Source organism: Diadema setosum, chromosome 6, assembly GCF_964275005.1.
Source record: "Diadema setosum chromosome 6, eeDiaSeto1, whole genome shotgun sequence".
NCBI classification, from domain to species: Eukaryota; Metazoa; Echinodermata; class Echinoidea; order Diadematoida; family Diadematidae; genus Diadema; species Diadema setosum.
Window position 1 is genome coordinate 15375111 of NC_092690.1, and position 23558 is coordinate 15398668.

General features: G+C 39.0%; 1 protein-coding gene across 1 annotated transcript in view; it reads left to right on the forward strand.

Annotated features, from left to right (window-relative positions):
- The first annotated feature begins 8970 nt into the window (after window positions 1-8970).
- Window positions 8971-23558, forward strand: part of LOC140229563 (ABC transporter G family member 23-like) — a 50138-nt gene continuing 35550 nt past the window's right edge. Inside the window, exons 1-7 of the mRNA XM_072309811.1 lie at window positions 8971-9126; window positions 12763-12889; window positions 18576-18759; window positions 20486-20645; window positions 21886-22040; window positions 22437-22544; window positions 22856-22949. Of these exons, the coding sequence (XP_072165912.1) occupies window positions 8971-9126; window positions 12763-12889; window positions 18576-18759; window positions 20486-20645; window positions 21886-22040; window positions 22437-22544; window positions 22856-22949 (984 nt within the window). The remainder of the gene's footprint in view (window positions 9127-12762; window positions 12890-18575; window positions 18760-20485; window positions 20646-21885; window positions 22041-22436; window positions 22545-22855; window positions 22950-23558) is intronic.

A 23558-nucleotide genomic window follows, 5' to 3' on the forward strand; every position in this document is an offset into this window, starting at 1 on the left:
TTGTTTTTGGTTGTTTGTTTTGGGGGTGGTCCAGCTAGTCCACATCAAAAGTGTTTTCAGGTAGACCGCTTATATAATCATCGCTGTAAATAAGTTTGTCTGCTTTATTTCCTAACTCTTCATATAGCTTGGTGGGCACCTGGCCAACCGAATCAATACGGAGCCGAGAATTGTGTGGTGTACGTTGTCAACGCGAAAAACCTTCATGATTGGTATTGTACGTTTGCAGGACCTCACGCCGTCTGCGAAAAAAGGTGAAGATAAGTTGTTCTGTTTCGCTTTGTCCCAATTTCCTTTAACATTGTCCACAGAAAATTATTCTCAATCATAACACTATTTTGTATTTCGTATTCTAGAAATACAAACCAAGGTGTCGCAAGAAGGGGTAAATCATTCATCCACAATTATCTATGTAAAGGAAACAAAAAAGCAGACTATTATCCTCGGAGGTAGAATTCAATTGACTCGTTATTTTATGCCATGACAGCGTTTCCCTCTCATATTATATGTCTAAATGTGCTTTCATCTCCGTCTTCATAATATCTTATCTACAACAGACTTTGCAGCCTTCTGTTTTTAAAATAAATTGGCAGTACAGAAATATATCCAACCAGATAACATCATTCGAATTAATGAATGTAATATAGCGGGAAAAAAAAGAACCCGAGGCTTTATTATTATCATTGACACGAAGTTGCTTTTAGTTTATTTGTAAAACTTGACAAAAATGCATTTGTTAATTGCCATTTATTTACTCGCAGATCGCTTCGGATATTCACCGTGCGATAATTTTATAACCTATGTATTTAATCTTTCTGTTTTCTCTACAGTGTACAGTAAATATCATGGTTCCATGTGGCTGCGAAAGGAAATCGCAACGTTAAATCGGGTCAAAATGTGTAAACGATAAGGATAGAGACAATGGCCCGAATTCACAAAGGTGGTACAATTGAAACCATGGTTTAAACTATGGACAATTTCTATGGAACGCCACGTGTCGCATGGCCTTTTTTGTTACGAAATCAGTCATTTCGTCGACGAAATGATCATTTCATATGGTTTAAACCATGGTTTCAATTGTACCACCTTCGTAAATTCGGGCCAATAAGTATGATAATGATTATCTTTCATGGCATTAAGAGCAAAGATGTCAAAAAAGATGGATCGAGGAGAGGTGGATGTCATCATTGGCATGGACAAGATTAACAGAAAGAACAACCTTTTAATGAAGTGTATGATAATCATTCACCCGTGATCTGTTCTCTAATGATAATGCTTTTCTCGCGTCCTGCTGGCTTTATATCGAGAGAGTCTTTGTTTTACATTTATGGTTTTAGTCACATTCTTTAGATGAGTTAAAGAGTCAAAACTGTTATAATGATTCAGTAGATCTGTGAAAGTAAAATAATTGACAGCCTTTCACCCCATATAATTTAAGGGTTCAAAGAATAACATCTGAAACATAATTGGCGAGATATAATATGTGGTATAAAATCTTTCCGCTCAAAAATGTAACCTTTTATTTGAAAATAGTAAAATATTCGATTTTTAAATAGCCATAGCATGGTTACGATGTATCATTAGATATTTTACTTTTAGGGTATTCCATATTGGAATAGGAAACCAGACTTGTGGTAATTTCTTATCATATTAAAAAAATATATGAATTAATTTGACTTTATTGAAGTCTGTTAGATGCTACTATACGTACTGATTATTATGATACTAATTAACAGTTTCTATGTAATTTCAAGTTATTCCATCCAGTCATTGCTCGTTCACCGATTATGATAGAAAATCAATATTAAACACAGATTAGTCGTTGCCACCTTTATTCAAACATTAGCGATAACCACCCCCTCACAAGCATAGTTGAAGTTGGCATGTGGACTGGAATTTGCCATTCATTTTGTTGCAAGCCCCTGAAGTCCACAAAATATTGCAATGATAATAGAGACTTAAGTGCATTCCTTCTTAATTTGGAAATTAAACATGCATCAAAGTCATCAGGTGACTTTACTGATGAATGGCATCTGTTGTCATGACTTCGTCACATAAGCAAGGAGTAATTTTTTAAGGATTTCCGATATTTGTTTATGCATTAAGACAAATTGAGACATACTTTCTTATTTTAATATTCCATTCACAATTTCCATGTTTTTTGTACATATTACGTTCACTCTTATGACAATGCAAAATGCGCGTCCATGCTGAATCGTTTGATATTTGGAAAATCATTATTTTACCTGGAAAAAAAATAAATATATATATTTTGGACAGTTTTAGACAAGGTTTTAAGACTGGAATAATCAATTTCATGATACCTTTATAGGCACTGCTTTCATATTTTATAATTTCGACGAATAGTTGCTTGCATTATATAAAATGAGCTTATGATACCATTGTTCATATCTCTGCAATATATCAATATTTTCCAAACGACCCTGAGACAAATTAGAACAAGGCTTTCTATTTATTGCCAACCCGACCCGTTCATAGGTTGCATCACCACATGAATGATAGTCAACGTTTTAGATATACTTGTTATAATAGCACAGTAAGAACTGAATTGGTCCCTCGCTTAGAAAACAATAAAAATTGAAAGTCTCGTCGAGTAAAAATCACAGTGTGGCAATTTGAGATACAACTGTACATGAATGATCATGCGCTCCCAGGGTATCATTAGATAAATTATTCAGCGATGTATACAGTGGATTAAAAAGGAATAATTATTCTAATACCAAATAGAGAGCCCCAAAGAACTCATGTTCACTCTTATGACGTTCACTCTTATGACAGTGCGAAATGCGCGTCCATGCTGAATCGTTTGATATTTGGAAAATCATTATTTTACCTGGAAAAAAAAAATATATATATATTTTGGACAGTTTTAGACAAAGTTTTAAGACTGGAATAATCAATTTCATGATACCTTTATAGGCACTGCTTTCATATTGTATAATTTCGACGAATAGTTACTGATGAAGGTGTATTGTACATTGTGCAGTAAATGTTTTCAGTCATGAAACGTTATGTTCATACGTAATGATCAGGAAGCCAACAGTTACAGTGTGAGAAGAATATGTCAATAAATCTAACTGATTAAGTCATGAAATACGACAGGATTAGAGTTATAAGCGTTTTTCATAACACCACCATTTTATACATTTATCAGCTTGTCCTCAAATTCAGGGACAAATCAACACTTTTTGTTCATGATCTTTTTGTCGATCTTCCACCCCTCTTTGATTAAAATCTTGTCAATGAATATAAAATTATCCAGGGATATAATGGAAGATGTCGCAATTTATATAACTAGAGTATCAATAAATGTATACAATACAATACATACAACTTGATGTACGGGTTGGTCCCCTTTTTGAATATTGATTTTGTCGTCTGTCGAGGTGCTCCTGTTTGCTGTCGACCGTCAGATTAGAGCTAAAACATAGTGTTTGGAAGAGCTCAAAAATTATCTTCTATACTATTGGACAATAACTGTTGGAGAAAATCAATGTGTGTTCACATATATTTAGGGACATATGAAAATAATAAATGTGGACACAACAGATAGTAATATCAACTTAAAATTTAGATATAAAATTGATTGGAAAGATTGCAGTTCTACGTAGTCAGTCCGCAACGCTGCTGTTAATGAGCTCAAATCAAAAAAATTTATCGTACGCGCAGGTCTTTGCGCATGTCCTTCTCAGCACCCGAGATTTTGCGAGATAATTCAGAGACAAAATGCATGGTCTACGAGATTCACTTATTGACGACATGAAGATCTACTATCCGCGACTAATTGACATGGTTTGTGAATATTTGAAATAAATCACACCTTTTAATGCTTGCATTATATAAAATGAGCTTATGATACCATTGTTCATATCTCTGCAATATATCAATATTTTCCAAACGACCCTGAGACAAATTAGAACAAGGCTTTCTATTTATTGCCAACCCGACCCGTTCATAGGTTGCATCACCACATGAATGATAGTCAACGTTTTAGATATACTTGTTATAATAGCACAGTAAGAACTGAATTGGTCCCTCGCTTAGAAAACAATAAAAATTGAAAGTCTCGTCGAGTAAAAATCACAGTGTGGCAATTTGAGATACAACTGTACATGAATGATCATGCGCTCCCAGGGTATCATTAGATAAATTACTCAGCGATGTATACAGTGGATTAATAAGGAATAATTATTCTAATACCAAATAGAGAGCCCCAAAGAACTCATGTGCGCAAACTTAGTGCTAGATCTTTTATTATTGATTTGTGTGCTATTCATTAGTGCACGCTACTCTATCTAGTTGTGCAAAGTTCAAGCCAAAGTTGAGCTGTCGATCAGAGTGGAGTGTTGTTCTTGTTGTTTACGTGGAGATCTTAGCTGCAGTTGCCTGAACCTGAGCACGTATACATACATTATGCGGGCGCGCACACACACACCATAGGGTAGTACACTGTCATCTACACACAGTGTATTACTGTTATGTAGAGTACACGTTTACTGTCATTCCGCGAGGTTCGTTCAACTCTCCACTCAGAGGGAATTAACCAATCAGAAACGCGTATTCTCGGAGAACTGAAATCTCGTCAAAAATTAACTGTACAACGCAATGATTTATTCGCCAACCTGACCCGTTCATAGGATCAGTCCACATAAAGTCATTATGTTTTCATAGAATGATATTTCCTCTTTCATTTTATACCTCTTCCATTTTGGTCAACCTTAATTTCGTTGGTCTAGTGTACCCCTTAAAAAAATGAAAAATATGCAAATTTTGTGTTTTATAATTTCCTTGTTCAGTATATTTTATATGTCATAACCTTTAAAATGGTCGAATTTCATCAAAGTACAACTCTTCAGCTTTTCATCGATGTAAAAATCATGAAGATTGATAATGTCGTTTAGATTTACAGACACTCTAAAAAGGTGGTCTCCCAGCTCATTACGTATTCATGTCCGCGAGGTCCATGCATACGCGTACGATAAATGCGAAGGCTTTTCAGGACGTTGCGATTCTAGCCAACAGGAGGTTCGTTCTGAAGACTAGTGATGGACAGTCCAGCAGACCACGCCAACTGCGGAATGGAGTTCCTCAAGGCTCTGTACTATCCCCCTTGCTCTTCAACATATACATCAGTGACATCCCCTTCACAACCTCACGACAGTATGGCTATGCAGATGACCTTGCCCTTCTTCACTCTGACAGAGCCTGGTCAAATGTAGAGAATACCCTCACTGCAGATATGTCGCAAATCGCGAAGTACTTCAGGATCTGGAGACTCAAGATTAGCATGTCCAAGACAACGGTAACAGCCTTCCACCTGAACACCAAGGAGGCTAACCGGCAACTCAGTGTCATTCTTGATGGAACACCTCTTCCATACAATGCTACACCAACCTACCTTGGAGTGAAGTTGGATAGGCAGCTGACCTACAAGGAACAACTCAAGGCCATAAGTGCAAAAGTGTCTTCAAGGAACAACCTCCTTCACCGACTTGCAGGCTCAAAATGGGGTGCCAGTGCAACCACTCTCCGCACTAGTGCGCTAGCACTGGTATACAGTGCCGCGGAATACGCCTCCCCTGCGTGGTGTAGGAGCTCTCACACCAAGAAACTTGACTCAGTTCTGAATGACACCATGAGATTAATAACAGGATGTCTCCGGCCTACACCAACAGAATTCCTACCTGTTCTCTCAGGCATCGCTCCTGCCCCCATGCGCCGAGAACATCACACACATAGGCTGGTAAGCAAGGCCTCCAGCAACCCGGACGACCTCCTCCACGACGTAGTTGAGGGCTCTGTAACTCTGGGTCAGCGGCATCAGCGACTGAAGTCTCGCCGCCCTTTCTCCCGCCATGCAGCAACGCTGAGAGGATCAGACTTCAACATCTGTCAGACATGGAGAACAAGCTGGGAAGACACCCAACGACCTGCCCAACTCGTTGTCACGCCCGATACATCTGTCCCCCCAGGAGCAAACCTCCCAAGGAGTGAGTGGGTGTCTCTAAATCGGATCCGAACGGGAGTTGGGCGTTTCAATGCAGCCATGCATCGTTGGGGGCTACGCCCATCAGCAGCTTGCCAGTGTGGTGCACCAGAACAGACTGCTCAACACATCTTGAGTGAGTGCCCTGATCTCCGACCTCCTGACAACATGGACCTGACACACCCTACTCCACAGACTGTAACTTGGCTACAACAATTGAGGGACATTACTTAGATGCTGCTGCCTCATAAGCAAGAAGAAGGACGTTGCGGTCTGACTGTACGCGTACGGGAGGGTTCAAAGCGCGTAGGTGTTGCTAGGTAACGTTACCTCCTTTGTCTTCTCTGGGCATCACGCATTCTGTAGTAATGCCAGGGTGCGTGCGTATGTGCTTCTTATGACATCACAAAAGAAGTTTGCTAAAGCTGTCATCCCCCTCAGCCGAATCATGAGCCGAACTGTGAGCGCATCACTGACTACTATGGCAAGCCGTTTGTGTAAAAAGTCGATAAACTCTGTTTTCACTGATAAACTCTGTTTATCACTTGATAAACTGAGTTTATCAACTGATAAACACAGTTTATCAGAAAAACTGTGTTTATCAACTGATAAACTTTTTTTCAAGAAAAACTGAGTTTATCAAGTGATAAACAGAGTTTATCAGAAAAACTGTGTTTATCAGTTGATAAACACTGTTTATCAGTTGATAAACACTGTTTATCAAGTGATAAACACAGTTTATCAGAAAAACTTTGTTTATCAACTGATAAACATTGTTTTTCAAGAAAAACTCTGTTTATCAGAGAAAAACAGAGTTTATCAGAAAAACTCTGTTTATCAACTGATAAACACAGTTTTTCCGATAAACTCTGTTTATCAATGATAAACTGAGTTTATCAACTGATAAACACAGTTTTTCTGATAAACTCTGTTTATCACTTGATAAACTGAGTTTATCAACTGATAAACACAGTTTATCACTTGATAAACTCAGTTTATCAGAGAAAAGCAGAGTTATTCAAACCTTCTCGGTAGTGGGCGCTAGCAGCATTTAATACGCAGAGCCGTCTGCTCTGTTAATACGTACATGTACGTAGATCTACAGCTAGTGATATATATATATATATATATATATATATATATACGGCACTGTATATGTACGCGGGGCCAGCCGGGAAGAGAGCAGCTGCCGGGAAGTAAAAACAGTGAAATTCATAATTACCCTACAAGACACAGTGGATCATATCACTTTTCCCCCGTTCGTACAGTTTTAGCCCATGTACTTCTACCGGTCCTTCTTTCTGGAATGAGTTAGATTCTGTTCGGCTGCAATCAAGTTCCCTAAGTTCCTTTTAAATAAGCAAAATCTGAAAGCCAATTTTTAAAAATCCTTTACTTGCCGTGACCATTTGATATATCTGTTCTTATTCGCAATGATGCCTCGCTCGGGTGACTTCATTTGACCACATTTCTTTGACCAATAGTGGAATTTTATGGAGCATTGAATCCCTGAGTTTTACCTTGAACATCATAAACTATTTGTACATTCCGTATAGAGTTTATTATAATCTCGACATACCGATTTTCGCTTGTGTTTCGTCATTTTTCGTAATTAGCATGTTGTACTAAACATTTATATTATTTCTTTGGAACCTACACCCTACAAGCATTGCTTTTTAGTAGGTTCCTCATAATTACACATCATTATATTACTGTCCTTATACATTTGTGAAATTATTTCTAAAATTGAATGTTGTGTTATACATATTTTACTCCGAAATCAAATGAAATATGAAACCTGAATATGGAATGTGGAATATGGAACTTGAATAAAAAAAAAAAAAAAGTGGACAGGTATATGACGCGAGTGTGACGAGTGATGGCCTTACGTCGCAGGCCAACTTATTGCACATGTATGTTCTTGCTCTTGTGTTTCCTGCCCCCTCCGATGAGGTGCTATTTACCAGATACCGATTACCGAAAACGTTGCCAGAATTACAGACACAACGCGCGCCCGGCCCAGTTTGTGAATAGCTAGCTAACTAGCACAGCGATACATTGCAAGCTCTAGCGCTGCGATTATTATCACCGAGCAGAGCATATCAAACGGTGAAAACGCCCTATCTTGTGGAGAGATAAATAACTCTGCTTATCAAAAGTGATAAACTCTGTTTATCGACTGATAAACTGAGTTTATCAGAAAAACAGTGTTTATCAGTTGATAAACACAGTTTATCAGAGAAAAACTGTTTTTATCAGTTGATAAACACTGTTTATCAGTGAAAAACAGTGTTTATCAACTGATAAACAGAGTTTTTCTTTGATAAACCGTGTTTATCAACTGATAAACACTGTTTTTCTGATAAACTCAGTTTATCATATTGATAAACTCTGTTTATCAATTGATAAACAGAGTTTATCGCTGATAAGCACAGTTTATCAGAAAAACTGTGTTTATCAGTTGATAAACTCAGTTTATCAAAGAAAAACTCTGTTTATCAGTTGACAAACACTGTTTTTCACTGATAAACAGTGTTTATCAACTGATAAACACAGTTTTTCTTTGATAAACTGTGTTTATCAACTGATAAACACTGTTTTTCTTTGATAAACTGTGTTTATCAACTGATAAACACTGTTTTTCTTTGATAAACTGTGTTTATCAACTGATAAACACTGTTTTTCTGATAAATTCAGTTTATCAAGTGATAAACTCAGTTTATCAAATTGATAAACTCTGTTTATCAATTGATAAACAGAGTTTATCGCTGATAAACACAGTTTATCAGAAAAACTGTGTTTATCAGTTGATAAACTCAGTTTATCAAAGAAGAACTTTGTTTATCAGTTGATAAACACTTTTTTTTTCACTGATAAACAGAGTTTATCGACTTTTTACACAAACGGCTTGCCATAGACTACAGTGCTGTTTGCATGCAACAGTAAGCACGTGAGGGATACCGATGGGTCTCAATCTCGCGGAGAAATACTCGATAGGGCTTGTCAACCTAAGCATGCGAAGACTGAATCTGGCTAACCACGCGGAGGAAACTACCAGATTGGTTCAACGGGCTGGAAGGCGGATACAGAGATGCGTTGTGGAGCGCAACAAGGGCACAGTGAGACACGTAAGACACTTATGGCCATCCACTGCATCCTGACTTAACTCCAGCCGTCTTGATTAAGTTTTGCCGCTGGAAATAGATGGGCTAGGACGAGAGTGTGAGGTTGACGACCCTGCGCAACTCTTCCTCACTTTAATCCAATTCACGCGCAAGTCACAGCTTCCCTCATTTCACTCACAGAATATGGTGTTACTAGAAGTTGTGGTCGTCTTCGCCAGCGAAGGACGAACATCATCATCATCATCATCATCATCATCACAGTGCTTCGGACTTCTTCGGACTCGCGGAAGTGGGTCACAGCAGGGGGGTTCACACGTACACCAATTAGCGGGATACAAATCTCGAGATTTGCAATCGCGATCGGTATCTCGATTTTTTTTTGCACGTGTGGACAGAAAAAACCCGAAAATTAGCGCGATTTCAAGCATCGCGATGCTAATCCCAAGAAATCTTGCGCTAGTTCCTCAATTAGCGGGATAATTACGTTACTGTTGTAAAGTGACACAATATGTACTCTGTTCTATAGCGCCTTGAGTAACTTTTTTAGGTAGAAATGTGCGCTTTATAAGAGTCTCACTATTATTAATTCGCCCCGCACCAGTAGGCCTACGTGTGAACGGTTGGGATTAGAATCTCGAGTTTTTATATCCCATCATACAATGCGCATATCACAACAGCGAGGCCTCTGCGAAGAGGTCCTTCACCTCTTTAGCCGGGTTCACACGTACAAAATAGCGGGATGACGATCGCGCTCCATATCTCGAGATTTTTTGTAACCGTTCACATGGTCCAAATTAGCGGGATAGCGATCGCGCTCGGAATCTCGAGTTTTTTTTGCAACCGTTCACATACTCCAAATTAGCGGGATAGCGATCGCGCTCGGAATCTCGAGTTTTTTGCAACCGTTCACACGTACTTGTACAATATTATCCCGCTAATTGCCGATCGAGATAACAGCCAAACCTGCAAACTTGCTCACACAGCGCCCTTCTCTCTCACTGCCTGCGCGCACTTCCCTTTGTCCATTGTTTTTTGCGCGTCAGTAGTGTGGTTCGCGCGCAGTTGTTGTGGTGCCCAAAGAGGTGAAAGAGGTGAAGTATGATGGGATCTAAACTTGAGATTCTAATCCCGACCGTTCACATGTACCGGTGCGGGGCAAATTATCCCGCTAACTGAGGAACTAGCGCAAGATTTCTTGGGATTAGCATCGCGGTGCTTATCGCGCTAATTTTCGGGTTTTTCTGTCCACACGTGCAAAAAAACTCGAGATACCGATCGCGATGCAAATCTCGAGATTTGTATCCCGCTAATTGGTGTACGTGTGAACCCCCTTTTGGCGCACCACAACAACAGCGCGCGAACCACACCACTGACGCGCAAAAAAAAAACAACAACAAACAATGGACAAAGGGAAGTGCGAGCATGCAGTGATAGAGAAGGGCGCTGTGTGACCCAGTTTACCAGGCTTTGCTGTTATCTCGATCGGCAATTAGCGGGATAATTCTGTACGTGTGGACGCTTGCAAAAAATCTCGAGATATGGAGCGCGATCGTCATCCCGCTATTCTGTACGTGTGAACCCGGCTAGCGTAGGTCTCTATTTGACTAAACCACCGGGACCATGTGCCTTTAAAGCTCCACTTTCTCCACACTAGAATATTACGATTTTCAAATAATTAGTAATTAAGAAAAGCACAAAACAACTAAAAAAAAGTCTATTGCGTGTGATATCTGTCACCTCTTCTTCAATGCCATTTATTTTGTCGTTACCGATGAGTGCTATGCACCTCCATAGACTTAGTAAACAGTAAAGGCACACACGCTGAACGAGACGTGACTGGTACCCGGATTTAGCCGTTTTTATTCCCCTCTATCTTGATTTTTTGTTACTTTTTTTTATTGAAAATTTTCATAGAATGCCATAATTGTATACACTAAGTTTCAAGAAAATACCTTTAGGCATTGCATAGATATGAGGGAAATCATGAAATTTTGAGCATTTGACCCGTGACCTTTGACCTTAAAGTATGGTGAACGAGAAAAAAAGGACGATATTCATAAACAAGGTAATTTATACATTTCTTAAAAGCTTAAGTCTCTAGGAATATGAATAACTATTTTTCAGAAGGTAAAAACATCTCCAGAACGATGGAGAGATGGTGTTTTGAGACCCTTTTTAGACCACCTGAACCCGCTCTGACGGCAAAATTTTGGTGACCAAAATTATGACGTCACGAAATGTGCGCTGTGCTACGCACTCCATCCAACACAGTGAGCTCCGTCTATGGAGGGCCGTTGCGGACGTGGTTCGTTTGGGGCATACGCAGGGAGAGGCAGTTGCATACGTATGCCTGTTTCCATGTATGCCCCAAACGAGTTATGTCCACAGCGGCCTTCCATATTCGTCGCCTCTCCCTCGCTTCTTTTACAACTCTGACTTTGCCACTGTCAATATCAGTGTTATTGTCACTGTCATCACTCAATTCACTCTCGATGTCAAACTCAAAGTCTTTCCGTACAATATAAGGTAAAAATTTGACGTTTTAATGTCTCAGCCGAGAAAGTAGATGCGACTAAAGACAGGCCAAATATTGCATCCACTTACCAAGAAGTACATGCTTTATGAATGGCGGCCTCGATGTCCCGCTGCACTCGTAAAGGGTTTTGTTCATTTCGTGACGTCATATTTTAGGGCCCGAAAAAGACGGCTGTTCCGGAGCGAATATCGGTGAAGCAAATCAGTCAGTTTTAACTCGCGATTTCTCATTCGCGCGAGTATCTTTTAATATATCTCACTAACAATCTGTTTTAGGAGACATTTCCCTCTGCTTTGACACCTTCTTTTATATGATTTTCTTGATTTTAATGTCTCGTTCACCATACTTTAACGTAGTTCTATCTTTTTCGGTTCGAAAGAAGAAGATTAAAAATTCCAGAGATTAGGAGTCTTAAGCTTCAACCCCCTCCCCAAAAGGGGCTAGGGAGGGGAGTTGAAGCCCCCCCCCCCCTTCCCCCCACACACACATCACACACACATGGCCTCGTGCCCTGCATCCCTGGATTTGCCATTAAACTTGAACTACACTGTCACCAATGTCTTTATAGCACCAACCAAGCTCTATCTTATTTGGTTTTTGATAAAACCGTAGTTCTGGGACTTTGAGATCCCCCCTTTTTTCGGGGGGGGGGGGGGTGGGCGGTATGACTAATCTAAACAAATTGAGATCCCATTGCCATAATGGTGCTACCTGCCAATTTTGTTGAAAATCTGTCAAGGATCTTATTAAGGAAATATTAATGGTGGAGGTTCATGCGTAGTTTTGTCATGGAGTCTATGTATCATCTTTACACACAGCATTGCTAAAGTAAATGGTTTGCACATTTCCCGGCAAAATCTAACTTTTGCACGTTTCCCGGCGTCATGTTTGCACATTTCCCGTCGATGAAATTTGCACATTTCCCGGCGAGACATTTGCACATTTCCCGCCGTTTGCACATTTGCCGACAGGACGTTTGCACATTTGCCGACAGGGCGTTTGCACAATTCCCGGCGAGACGTTTGCACATTTCCCGGTGTTTGCACATTTCCCGGCGTTTGCACATTTCCCGGCTCCACACGGTCCCGATGCAGCTGGGCAGGAGTGAGCCAGCCAGCCAGCCAGCCAATCAGCGATCTTGTCCCCACGCCTCCGTCCTAACAGGAAAGCTAAACTGCTTAGATATGGGGGACGGGAGTCCGAGTACGGGGGCTGTCACAGGTGATTGCTTCCGCGTATTCTCGGTCTTCCCGTCGTGTAGCGAAAACTCCCTTGTATTAACGACTAACCGAGGAATTAGAGAGTTCTTGCACGTCTACGGGCATACTGCCATGAAAATCTTCAAAACTGTTACATTCATGATTGTGTTCGAACATCATCGAAAACGTCATCCAAAAGTCCAACGTATAGAGCATTTTCAAGCATATGACTAGATATTCAGTGATAGTGGTGAACTCGTAAAATAGTATTGATAGGAGTTGAATTTGAAAGCATTTTCTTTCTTTCTTTTTTGCGAAGAGTTTGATATTAATTTACTTCATCATCATCCAAATTGCAATATGAACTTATGAAGAGAAGTAAGGGGTCTTACTTTCCATCAGATTGTACAAATTACATGCTTATTCCACGCAGGTGAACAAACTTTGGGTGATCAAGTTAAGGTGAACAAACTTTTTATGTTTATTTTTTTTTTCAAAGTCAAAGAGGTAGGACACCATAGACCGCAAATAAATAATGAATAATGTATGACGCAGCAAGTGTACGGTAAGCGGTGTGCTCTTGTTGGTACTAGCAAGCATCGACAGGGGTGAACAAACTCTCGAGAACAAGTGCGAAAGCCGTGCGTGATCAAATACCATTTGCTATAGAACTGCAGAAGGCATTCTTAATTCCTACGGCGGGAGGGGTAAGGTAACACACCCTGAAAGAAAAGCTCCTAGTCCCTGCTGGATTGGACTGGAGGCACGATTTTCTTGGATGACTTGACCGAAGAAGAGACACCTTCTTACTAAGGAACGAAAATTGCAACCAGTCCTCCTTGGCTAAAGGTAAATATTGTTCCTTTTCCTTTTATTGTTATGTTTTTCGTTTTTGCTTTTCACATCAATATACCTTTGATTTGACACGTGACGATGTGTTATTAATGGTTTAGTTGAAAAGTTCTTATTCATTAATTGAAAAAGAACTAATATAGAAGTGACTAGATTCTTTGATAAATTTGTTGTAGCTTGGAGAGTATTTGCTACTAATAACATTTTTATTCTTCATCAGTGATAGCAATTATATGTTAAATATGAATCGGTATGACGTAATCAAGCAACACCAACTTTGAATGGTATACATATATATCATACTTCTGATTAGTACAAGATCTGCGCCTATATCTATTTCTAAGTGAAACTAAGTACTTAAATAGAATGTTTCCTTCCTGAGAAATGGCACTGTAATCAAAGCTAGACTAAATACAGAACCAGTCTTTATTGGCTATCAAACCGAGACGGTGCATATAGAATGGGGATCTGTTTAATGCGGGTCCCCCCCCCCCCCCATTTCTTTTTTTTTTTCCCGACAGAGACATATAGTGACTTATTCCATGATTTATAGTGAGGACTGAAATGGCGCTTTTTAAAGCAAGCAAATTACATTGATTAGGTTGAGCTATATAGAGGTCTTTCGTGGTCAAGAACATACAAAACATAATCGAGGGCAGCAGAATTTTATTGACCTTAAGACCCAATCCATTGATATGACTGAAAGGATAACTTGTCACGTGTACGTGTACGGGCCTGCTGCAACAGCATACCACTTTAATCATTAAAAAAGTTCAGTTGTGAAATGACTCTGAATTATAAAAACATTATTATAACCCTACTGTAAGCAACTGCTTTCAACTCTCGAAGCCATTTATCTTGCAAAGAAATACATTTTAAATTGAGATACATGTACATACTTTTTCAAATGGAGAAAAAAGGGAATTAAACCATCACGTACTTGTGATATACAGATTACATTTGTCAACAGAACTTTACTTGCATCAACATTGTGATGGACCTTGATACACAGCGATGACCGACAATTTGGCATCGATTCAACACATTGCTATATCCCATGTTTTATTTTATCAATGTAATTCGATAATCAGTTTTGTTATATTTAGTTGTGAGTTTTGATGTCGGAATTGTCTAGAATTTAGAAATAAGTAAACAGTTCGAGGCAAACAGTATCTCAAAGGTTTCAGCTTAAACAAATAAAGATCCATCGATCACACAATTGATATTTGTAATTAGGTTGGCCTGCTGCCCTGTAAGATATGATTATCCTTCTTGTCATGATCTTAAATAAACTTTCATGAGATTTCAAGACATGATTGGCATGTCTGGAAATACAATTCTGAGTTGGTAATTATCACACCTTCCCTATTCAAATTTGATATGATATTGTTCGTGGTATATAGAACCTGAAGTTCTTCTTTCTTCACCATTTAACCTCTAACCAAGTGGTAATTTGACTTCCAACCTTCAGTTTAAAAAAATGGATTTTGACAGATCTTAAAATGATGAGAGAAGAGGGGTGTTGTCAAAGCAGAAGGAAGAATAATATCTAAAACACCAACGCATAATAATTGAGGAAAACGCTGGTATAAAACTGTCGGTACGTTTAAGTTTTATATAGGTTAAATAAGCGAACTTCTCCTAGCTTGGATTGACCCACATGGCATATTTGTCATGGGCAGGTCAATTAGTCATAATTCCAAAGTCCCCAGCACAGGTGTATTACACCAATGCTCGGATGACCACACCTTGTACGGCAAACATTATTTAGTAACGAATGTGTGCCATTATGATTAGTGCAACTACGTATAGGCCTACTTGTAGTTTGTTAATAAAAACTGGTTTAGTCTTACCGCACTTTATCGTAATCCTATTGCACGCTCTTATCCCACGAACCCAAACGAATAGTTGTTTTTTTCCTGCCAATTTTCCTATTTATACTTATAATTCGTAAAGGCATCAGTGCCATATTCTTGATTACATATCCATTATGATAATACAATCTTATAATATCTATACTGATGGTATGGTCATTGTAATTTACTGCGAAGAACACCCTTTTTATATTTTTATCAAGGATCAATTAGATCTAGACATAATGGTATCACATGCGAAAAGAAGATACTTCGTCGCAGTTAAACAGTGCCGATGAGATTTGGGTCATTATGTGCGAGGGGTTTAAAACCGCAAAAATGCAATTAATCAAATTCCACGAGTTAAGTATTAACAATTAAATTGATGGTAAGCACAAATCTGAAAAATACCGCAACACTAAGTCGTAGCATAAAAACAAAATTTTGATATTATCCTTTGAATCAAAGGAAGCTTTTGCATTACGTCTTGCTACACCATTTTACACAGAAATCAGGGAGGTGTTACAGAGATGAAGTGGCAACTCTTCGTAATTCATGTAAACACATGTTTGGGTTCAAGGCGTTACAATGGGATGTCTAGCATTCCACTACGCTTTGAAGTCATGCTCGGCACCGCTCTAGTTGCAAGACGAAGTTCGGAGACGAAGAACGCATTTCACCTTTCGTTGAATTACAAGCTTTATTTCACCGCAAGATTTTACATGAAATACTCGAATTGATTTAGAATAGTTTAGGAAAGAATTCAATATTATAAACATGTATTTCTACTTTCTTCGTAATTCGCAAATCGAATGAAATGAAAATTAGGCCCTCTTAAAAACCTAATATTTTTCTATAATGCGCACATTTCCGCATGTTAATCTTTTAATAAGGGATATTTTGATCTTTCAAATAAAGTACTCCGCTAAAGCGTGTTCCAGCGTGTTTTTAAACTATTTGCTGTTAAAATTGTGAGTTTTACACTGCATTTTGATTCGCTGCTCCAATTCAAGGTACACGAATTCATTGTTGCCATCACATTGAAAGAGAGACCGAATTGCAGCAGGAGCAAGTATTTCTAGATGATAGAGCGCTAGTCCCGATTATTGATGCTCTCTTTTGTCAAAGCACATGGTTAACACATATGTAGTTGAACGCATAACTTCTCGGCGGTGCCGCGCATGACTTCAAAGGAGAGCAGTAGTTGTCTCTCCTTCTCTAGCACCTCCCCGTTGTAAGCACGTGTAGATGGACGCTACAGAGAACATGACTGTATTCACGTGGCACGTGTATATAGGCTTACAATTGCGTCGTCGTCACCAGCCAACAAATAGACCGAGTCGTACCAACGGGTGTAAAATCGGAGGTGTAAAACACGAATTAGGGGTTTTTTACAGTCACCTCTTCCGCAATTTCTACATGCCCGGCCGTTAGCCCTACACAGCTTGCGATGCCATTATTTTCATCAGTGAAAACCTGGCATCTCGTTCCCTGGTATTTCGCTTGTTTTATTTGTTTATCTGTTGTTTGATCATTCACTGGTACTGTCTTTCAAATACCAAATAAATAAACAAATAAATGATCATAGTAATATTGCTAATAATGATAACATTACTAATCGTAGTAATAATAATAAAATAATCATCATCATCATCATCTTTAAGTCAGACCAAAGTGTTTGTTGAACAACCATAAGGCTCTAGTATGAGGATACAGTGATTGTACTATACGCATGAAAATTAATGTAAATGGTTACTCACACGAGATTACAAGAGGAAATAAAGCATCGAATGGGTGGCAAGGTCATTTAATCATTAAACGCATGTTTCTCCGACCATGACAAAATTAAGAAAAAAACAAACAAACAACTTGCGATCATGTGACAAGTGCAACGTGCAATGTACAGTGTGGTCAATGGGGTGATAGCCAAGAAGAAAATCAAACAAACGTTAGTATGTCTTTGCCAGCTCTGGGACTAAGGAGAGAAGTTTGCGGTAACATGTGTATGCAAAGTCTTTGAAAGGACTGTTGTTCGGCGAGTGAAGCCCCAAAAAAGGGGGGAATGAAGGTTGACGAAACCGGGGTCTTCTTTCGCCAAACAGCAGTCCTCAAGGACTATACACATAGTGTTACGGCAAACCTGTCTCCATTATTTACATCACAATGCTTACTTTCAAACAACACAACTCTGATGAGACTATCTACCTGCCTTTACATAGCATGTATGCTCTACGCAATTGTGTCCTTTAACACGTAGATGACTTGTATCAGTTGCAAACATTGGCATTCCTTTTTAAGTGGAGGATCTGAGGTTATGTGCGTTGAAGGTTGCATTCTTAGTTTTTCTATTCTATGTGATTTTGGATTTTTTACATGTTTGTCATCTCTCACTTGTTAATTTGTCCTTTCCTTTCGTCCCCCCCCCCTTGCGCTGAGAAATATAGTAAGCGCGTAACAGATATCACAATCATGCACTGTTTCTACAATTAGTATTACTAGTAATAATAATTGTAATAATAATGTATCATACATCGTAATAACTCTAATTATTATTATCATTATTTACAACAACAAAAAACCCGCGAATATTTGCGATTTACCGGCATGAAAAAAAGCGTCGAATTTGCAGTAACAGGAAGCATTGTATGTTTCTCCATGACAATCCGCGAATGTGATATCGCGCCGTGAGGTGATTACGTTAGTGTACTCTTCAATGCCATTTTGTGGATCGAAGCCAGGATCTACCGTTCAGAAATTCAGGACCTTGTCCACTATTTCAGTGCTCCCAAAAAGGTTTGAAAGTCGTACGAGGCCAATATAGATAACCCAATGTCATACCTTGGTATCCATTAACAATCATAGTGAATAAACTGCAGGGTCGCTACTAAAAGGAGTGCAGATCAATTCACGATCAGCGTGTGTACATGCCCTTATCTGTGAAAATGTTCCAAAATGTCCAGCAGCTCCGTTGTAAACTCATATCATCTTGTTATATTCCCACAGACCGAAAGAAGGCAAAACACTGCGTCAAAACAAGTCACCTCAATATGTCAATGGACATAGAAGCTCATGGAGACGTGGGCAGGCACGCCTTAGAATGCTACGAGCTTTCTAAGCACTACGGTCGGGGGAAATCTCGAGTACAAGTCCTGCAAAAGCTCGGAATGAAGGTACCCAAAGGAAAAATGTAAGTGTTGAACAAAATTGTGCAATTGTCATGATATTTTGGTTCTCGGCAAAAGGTCTTTCATAGGAAAGAGAGATAACAATTAATCATTCTTTATGGCCTATTAAAGATCACCTTTAAACGCTTTCTATAGTGCATTACTGCAGTAGAACAAGTAGATTATAATGTCGGACGAACATAAAGGTGGAATATACATCAAAAGACCTGTGCAATGTAATGCATGTCAACTTGTGATGATTTGTAATATCCTAATCATATACACGTATATGGATAAATGAATTTCTAAGTGTGTGCCATGATATCTTTAGTAATATTTTTTGTAATAATCTTCAGACTACTTGGATATTTACACCCATATAAAATCTTCCAAACCAAGATTGTGTCGATGACATAATGTTGTTTCGGCTGAATCACTAATCTGATTAACAAACGACATTGGAATGCATGCCCTCTAGAGACTGAGCATCACTTGCATCTGTTCATACATATTATCATCACAAATCAGCATGCATTTGCGTTGCATATGGGGCGCTGTGGCATAGTGGATAAGACTCCCGACTCCCGATCGGAGGACCCGAGTTCGAATCCCGCCCAGTGCTTACGTCCTTGGACAAGATGTTTTTACCCACAATGCCCCTCTCGACCCAGGTGTATAAATGGGTACCTGGCAACGCTAGGGTAATGACAATGGCAGGGCCCTCTGGTAGAGCAGTGGCAAAACTGAAGAAGCTACCCTGGGTAAATAAGATCTTATTATCATTGTAGTTATTATTAAAATTATTATTATTATCATCATTATTATCATAATGATGTTGGTCTAAACCAATGTACAATGTTTTTTCTTATTGCAGCTGATTAACAAATTGCCCTACATCGACGTAAATAAGCACTGAATTGATCAGTGTTTTAGTAGTAACCATGGCAAAGGAGATCATGGGCATAAATGTACTCGACTTGAATTTCATAAATTCTAATTAATACTCGGGCAGTATTTCATACTCGGGTAAAAATTTCATGAATTTGAATATTTACGAAGGACCCACTGCAAGTACAATGATCAGAAGCAGCACTGGCTGTCGGGCGGAAGCTCGGTGGTTTAGTGGATAAGACGCCTGTCCGGAGATCAGGAGGTCGTAGGTTCAAATCCTGTTCGAGTATTTATGCAAATGATTTTGTTTGTCATGGCTACTACTTAAACACTGATCAATTCAGTGCTTATTTTCGTCGATGTAGGTCAATTTGTTAATCAGTTGTAGTGTGCAAGTTAGTGTAGGTGATGTCATCATCTCACAACCTTCTAATTTTGCGCAAGATTAAACAATTGTAACTAAAAACTTGTGTTCACGAAGCATGTTTTGATAAAGAAGCGATAGTATCACGCCCTCAATAAGTCACAATTGGTAGCAAGAAAAAATAAAAACAAGGTTTAAATTTATGTGTAGGTTCTTGTGAGACCATGGCGGCACATTATGACGAGCAACCCATGTTCCCATTTATTTGTAGGCAAATCCAATCAATACGGAAGATTATAAACATGGTACCATGTAGACTGTGGCAAAGGACGACATTGCACAAATTCGAGTACGGAATTTGGAAAGTATGAATGGGTCAAACCAAAATAATTGTTCTCACAAGTTTATATACTTTTTATATGCTTCACCCTGTTCAAAATACGTGCAACATTGTCTTGCCTGAACTTTTTTTTTTTTTTTTTTTTTTTTTTTAGCTACGGCCTGCTGGGTCCAAGCGGATGTGGAAAAACCACGTTGTTACGATGCGTCCTAGGCATGTTAAGTTACGACGAAGGTTTAATCCTCACTTTCGGACGACCACCGCTGACCCGGGGTCACGGAATACCTGGAAATCGTGTAGGATACATGCCTCAGGTAAGCTGTCATGAGCGAGTAAGTTGTCGACAAACTTGAGGGAGAACAGACCTTATCGGATGGTGCAGCCATGGGCAGTATTGATTTCTTTTCCATCCTCTCCCTCTTCCCAGAATTTATCACACAGTGCAAGGCAAGCATGATATTCATCAGAAACTTTAGTACTGGACGCCCGTTCGCTCGGTGTGCTCATTAATGAAATTATCAAACATCGCAACAACAACAAAAATATCCTTCAGATTACCCACACCTCTTTGGACATTCCTTTATGCTCTAGATATAAGCGTGAATGCAATTTCATCAAATGTTCTTTGACATTCCGATAGTATAACATTTTGAAACCTGTTTTAAAACAAATTCAGCAATGACTGAGTATTATTAAGCCATTTTACTATCTGAAGCCGCAATCTGTGAATTTCATTTAAGTTCATAACTTATTATTGATCTAAACTTCTAATAGAGTCTCACTATTATTATCATTATTAAACTTGTATTTCTAGGAAGAAAGCCTTTGCACTTCTTCGCACTTTTGAAATTCCTACCTTAAAGGGGATGGCTAGTAACTGCTCAGTGGGAACGCTGGGGGATGATTGTTCCAGTCCTTGTGGGATTCATTCAAGAGTACATTATAATTATATCTATTGTTGCGTGAAAATTATTTGCTTCAGAATGGTCTCATCTTCAAGTAATGTGCAGATTAATGTTTCCAGGTTAGCATTACTTGAATATGAGACCGTTCTGAAGCTAATAATTTTCACACAACAATAGATATATAATGTACTCTTAAATGAATCCCACAAGAATTGGAACAATCATCCCCCAGCATTCCCACTGATTCCCACTGATCAGTAACTAGCCATCCCCTTCAAATAGATGAATATTCGCAGTACTTTCAAATGAAAACTTAAAGAGCGAAAATGTCTTTCCTTTTGTCATAACTTGTAACATATCTCACAAATTCGCGTCGGATGCTAAACAGAGCCGTATACAGTACTACTAAATTTTGAACTTAAGATTACAAGACATTCCTGTACTATAAATCAGTAAACTATGTTTACCTTTCAAAGACACGAGAGATATTAGCGGAGAGTACCTACATGTAGGTTGCAATGAGCTGTTATTGCTGAGAACGGAATTCATGCCGTCCACTTCAAAAGGCTGCTGGAGACATTTAAAACTGTGATAATAGACTTGTCGGAGTTCTTATTACATTTCATCTTTTTTTTTTCATTTAACCCAGGAGGTGGCCCTGTACAACGAATTTACCATCAAGGAGATGTTGGTTTACTTTGCCACTATCCACAAGATGAGCCGGAAGGAGACCAAAGTCCGACTAGACTTTCTCGTCGATTTGCTTAACCTACCTGAAAAAAGCCGCATAGTTGCTCACTTGAGGTAAAAAACAAACAAACAAACAAACAAAGCTGTTGCAGTTACACCCCTTCTATTTTGGCCGACAGCAAAATATCATTTCTTTGCAAGTATACAATTTGTATTAAATTACCAGGCGACCCAAGGAGAGTCAGTACGACAATGACGCGGCTGATGTACAGATGATATTAGGAATTTCATCAAAGAATATTTAAACATGGCCAGGTAAACATGGCATAACGTATGTCACTTCCTCTCTGGCCTAATTCATCCAGTCATTTTGACTGTAATGTGGAGCTCTGACAGATTTTTTTTTTTTATGGTAACAACTTCTTCCATTTAATGTTAGCAATGTTTCATTTCTTCCTCCTTGCGCAACGCCCCACCCTTGTTTCTCTTGTCACACTGCCCGTCCGTCAGTGGAGGTCAAAAAAGACGAGTTTCTTTCGCCGCCGCTCTCATCCAGTCTCCAGAATTCTTGATCCTGGATGAACCGACAGTTGGTGTGGACCCGCTGCTAAGAGAAAGGTAGGTCAATCTGCATTTAAAACTTTGATACAAACTTTGATTGTCCGGAAAGTTGCTAACATCTATGCTATTGTCAATAGGGATACAACGTGTAGGTCAAAATTTTATCCAAAAGTAACACAGTTTGGTCTCATAGTACTCCTTTAGTGATAAAGATATTTAACTCTAAACTCAGTACACACAATGTACAAAATCATGTTTTGATTTTTGTGAACTCCATTCCCGATTCACATAATGAGAGAAATATCCGGGGAGTCATATCTTGCCGTCGTTTATCAGGATATTATTCTCGCTTTGTTTTCATCCGATAGGATTTGGGACTACCTTTTGAAGTTTGCCTCTGAAGGGCGCACCACCATTATCATCACGACGCACTACATCGAAGAAGCTCGCAGCGCTGACATGGTAAACGGATCTTCAGTTGTAATCAATCACCGATTAGCAATTTCTAATATTTCATTGCTCAAAAGGCAAGTCACTGTACAACTTTGTGTCTTCCCATACTATCCCAACACTCGTCGATCATCAGTTATTCTAATGATATTTGCCTGGCAAGTTTCTCTCGTGATGAGGATGTTGTACACATGCGATATATTCCGGCCATGGTCTGCACAGGGGTGTTGAACAAAAGTCAAGAAAGTGAGTTGTGTCGTATTCGGTTATGTTGTTATGACCATTATAATGAATAACGTTATTTCTTTTGGGGGTTAATGCACACACAAAAAAATTCTCGTATTATAATCTACATTTTTTTCTACAGAAAATAGGCAGGTCGTGCAATTCCTCATAGACAGATAAGAGTAACTTTTGTTGATACTCCGGTCATAAGTTCTAATAAGTATTATTATTATTGTTTTTCTCCCTCTAAATGTGATCTTTTGCTAGCGTGTGATACCAGGTATCCTAACACATAGCACAGTTAGTGTTCTTCTTCAAACCATCCTAAATCCCTATGAAGTACATTGGAAGCCGACAGCAGCAGGTATATATAGTTAAGATTCTGTCTTTCTTCTA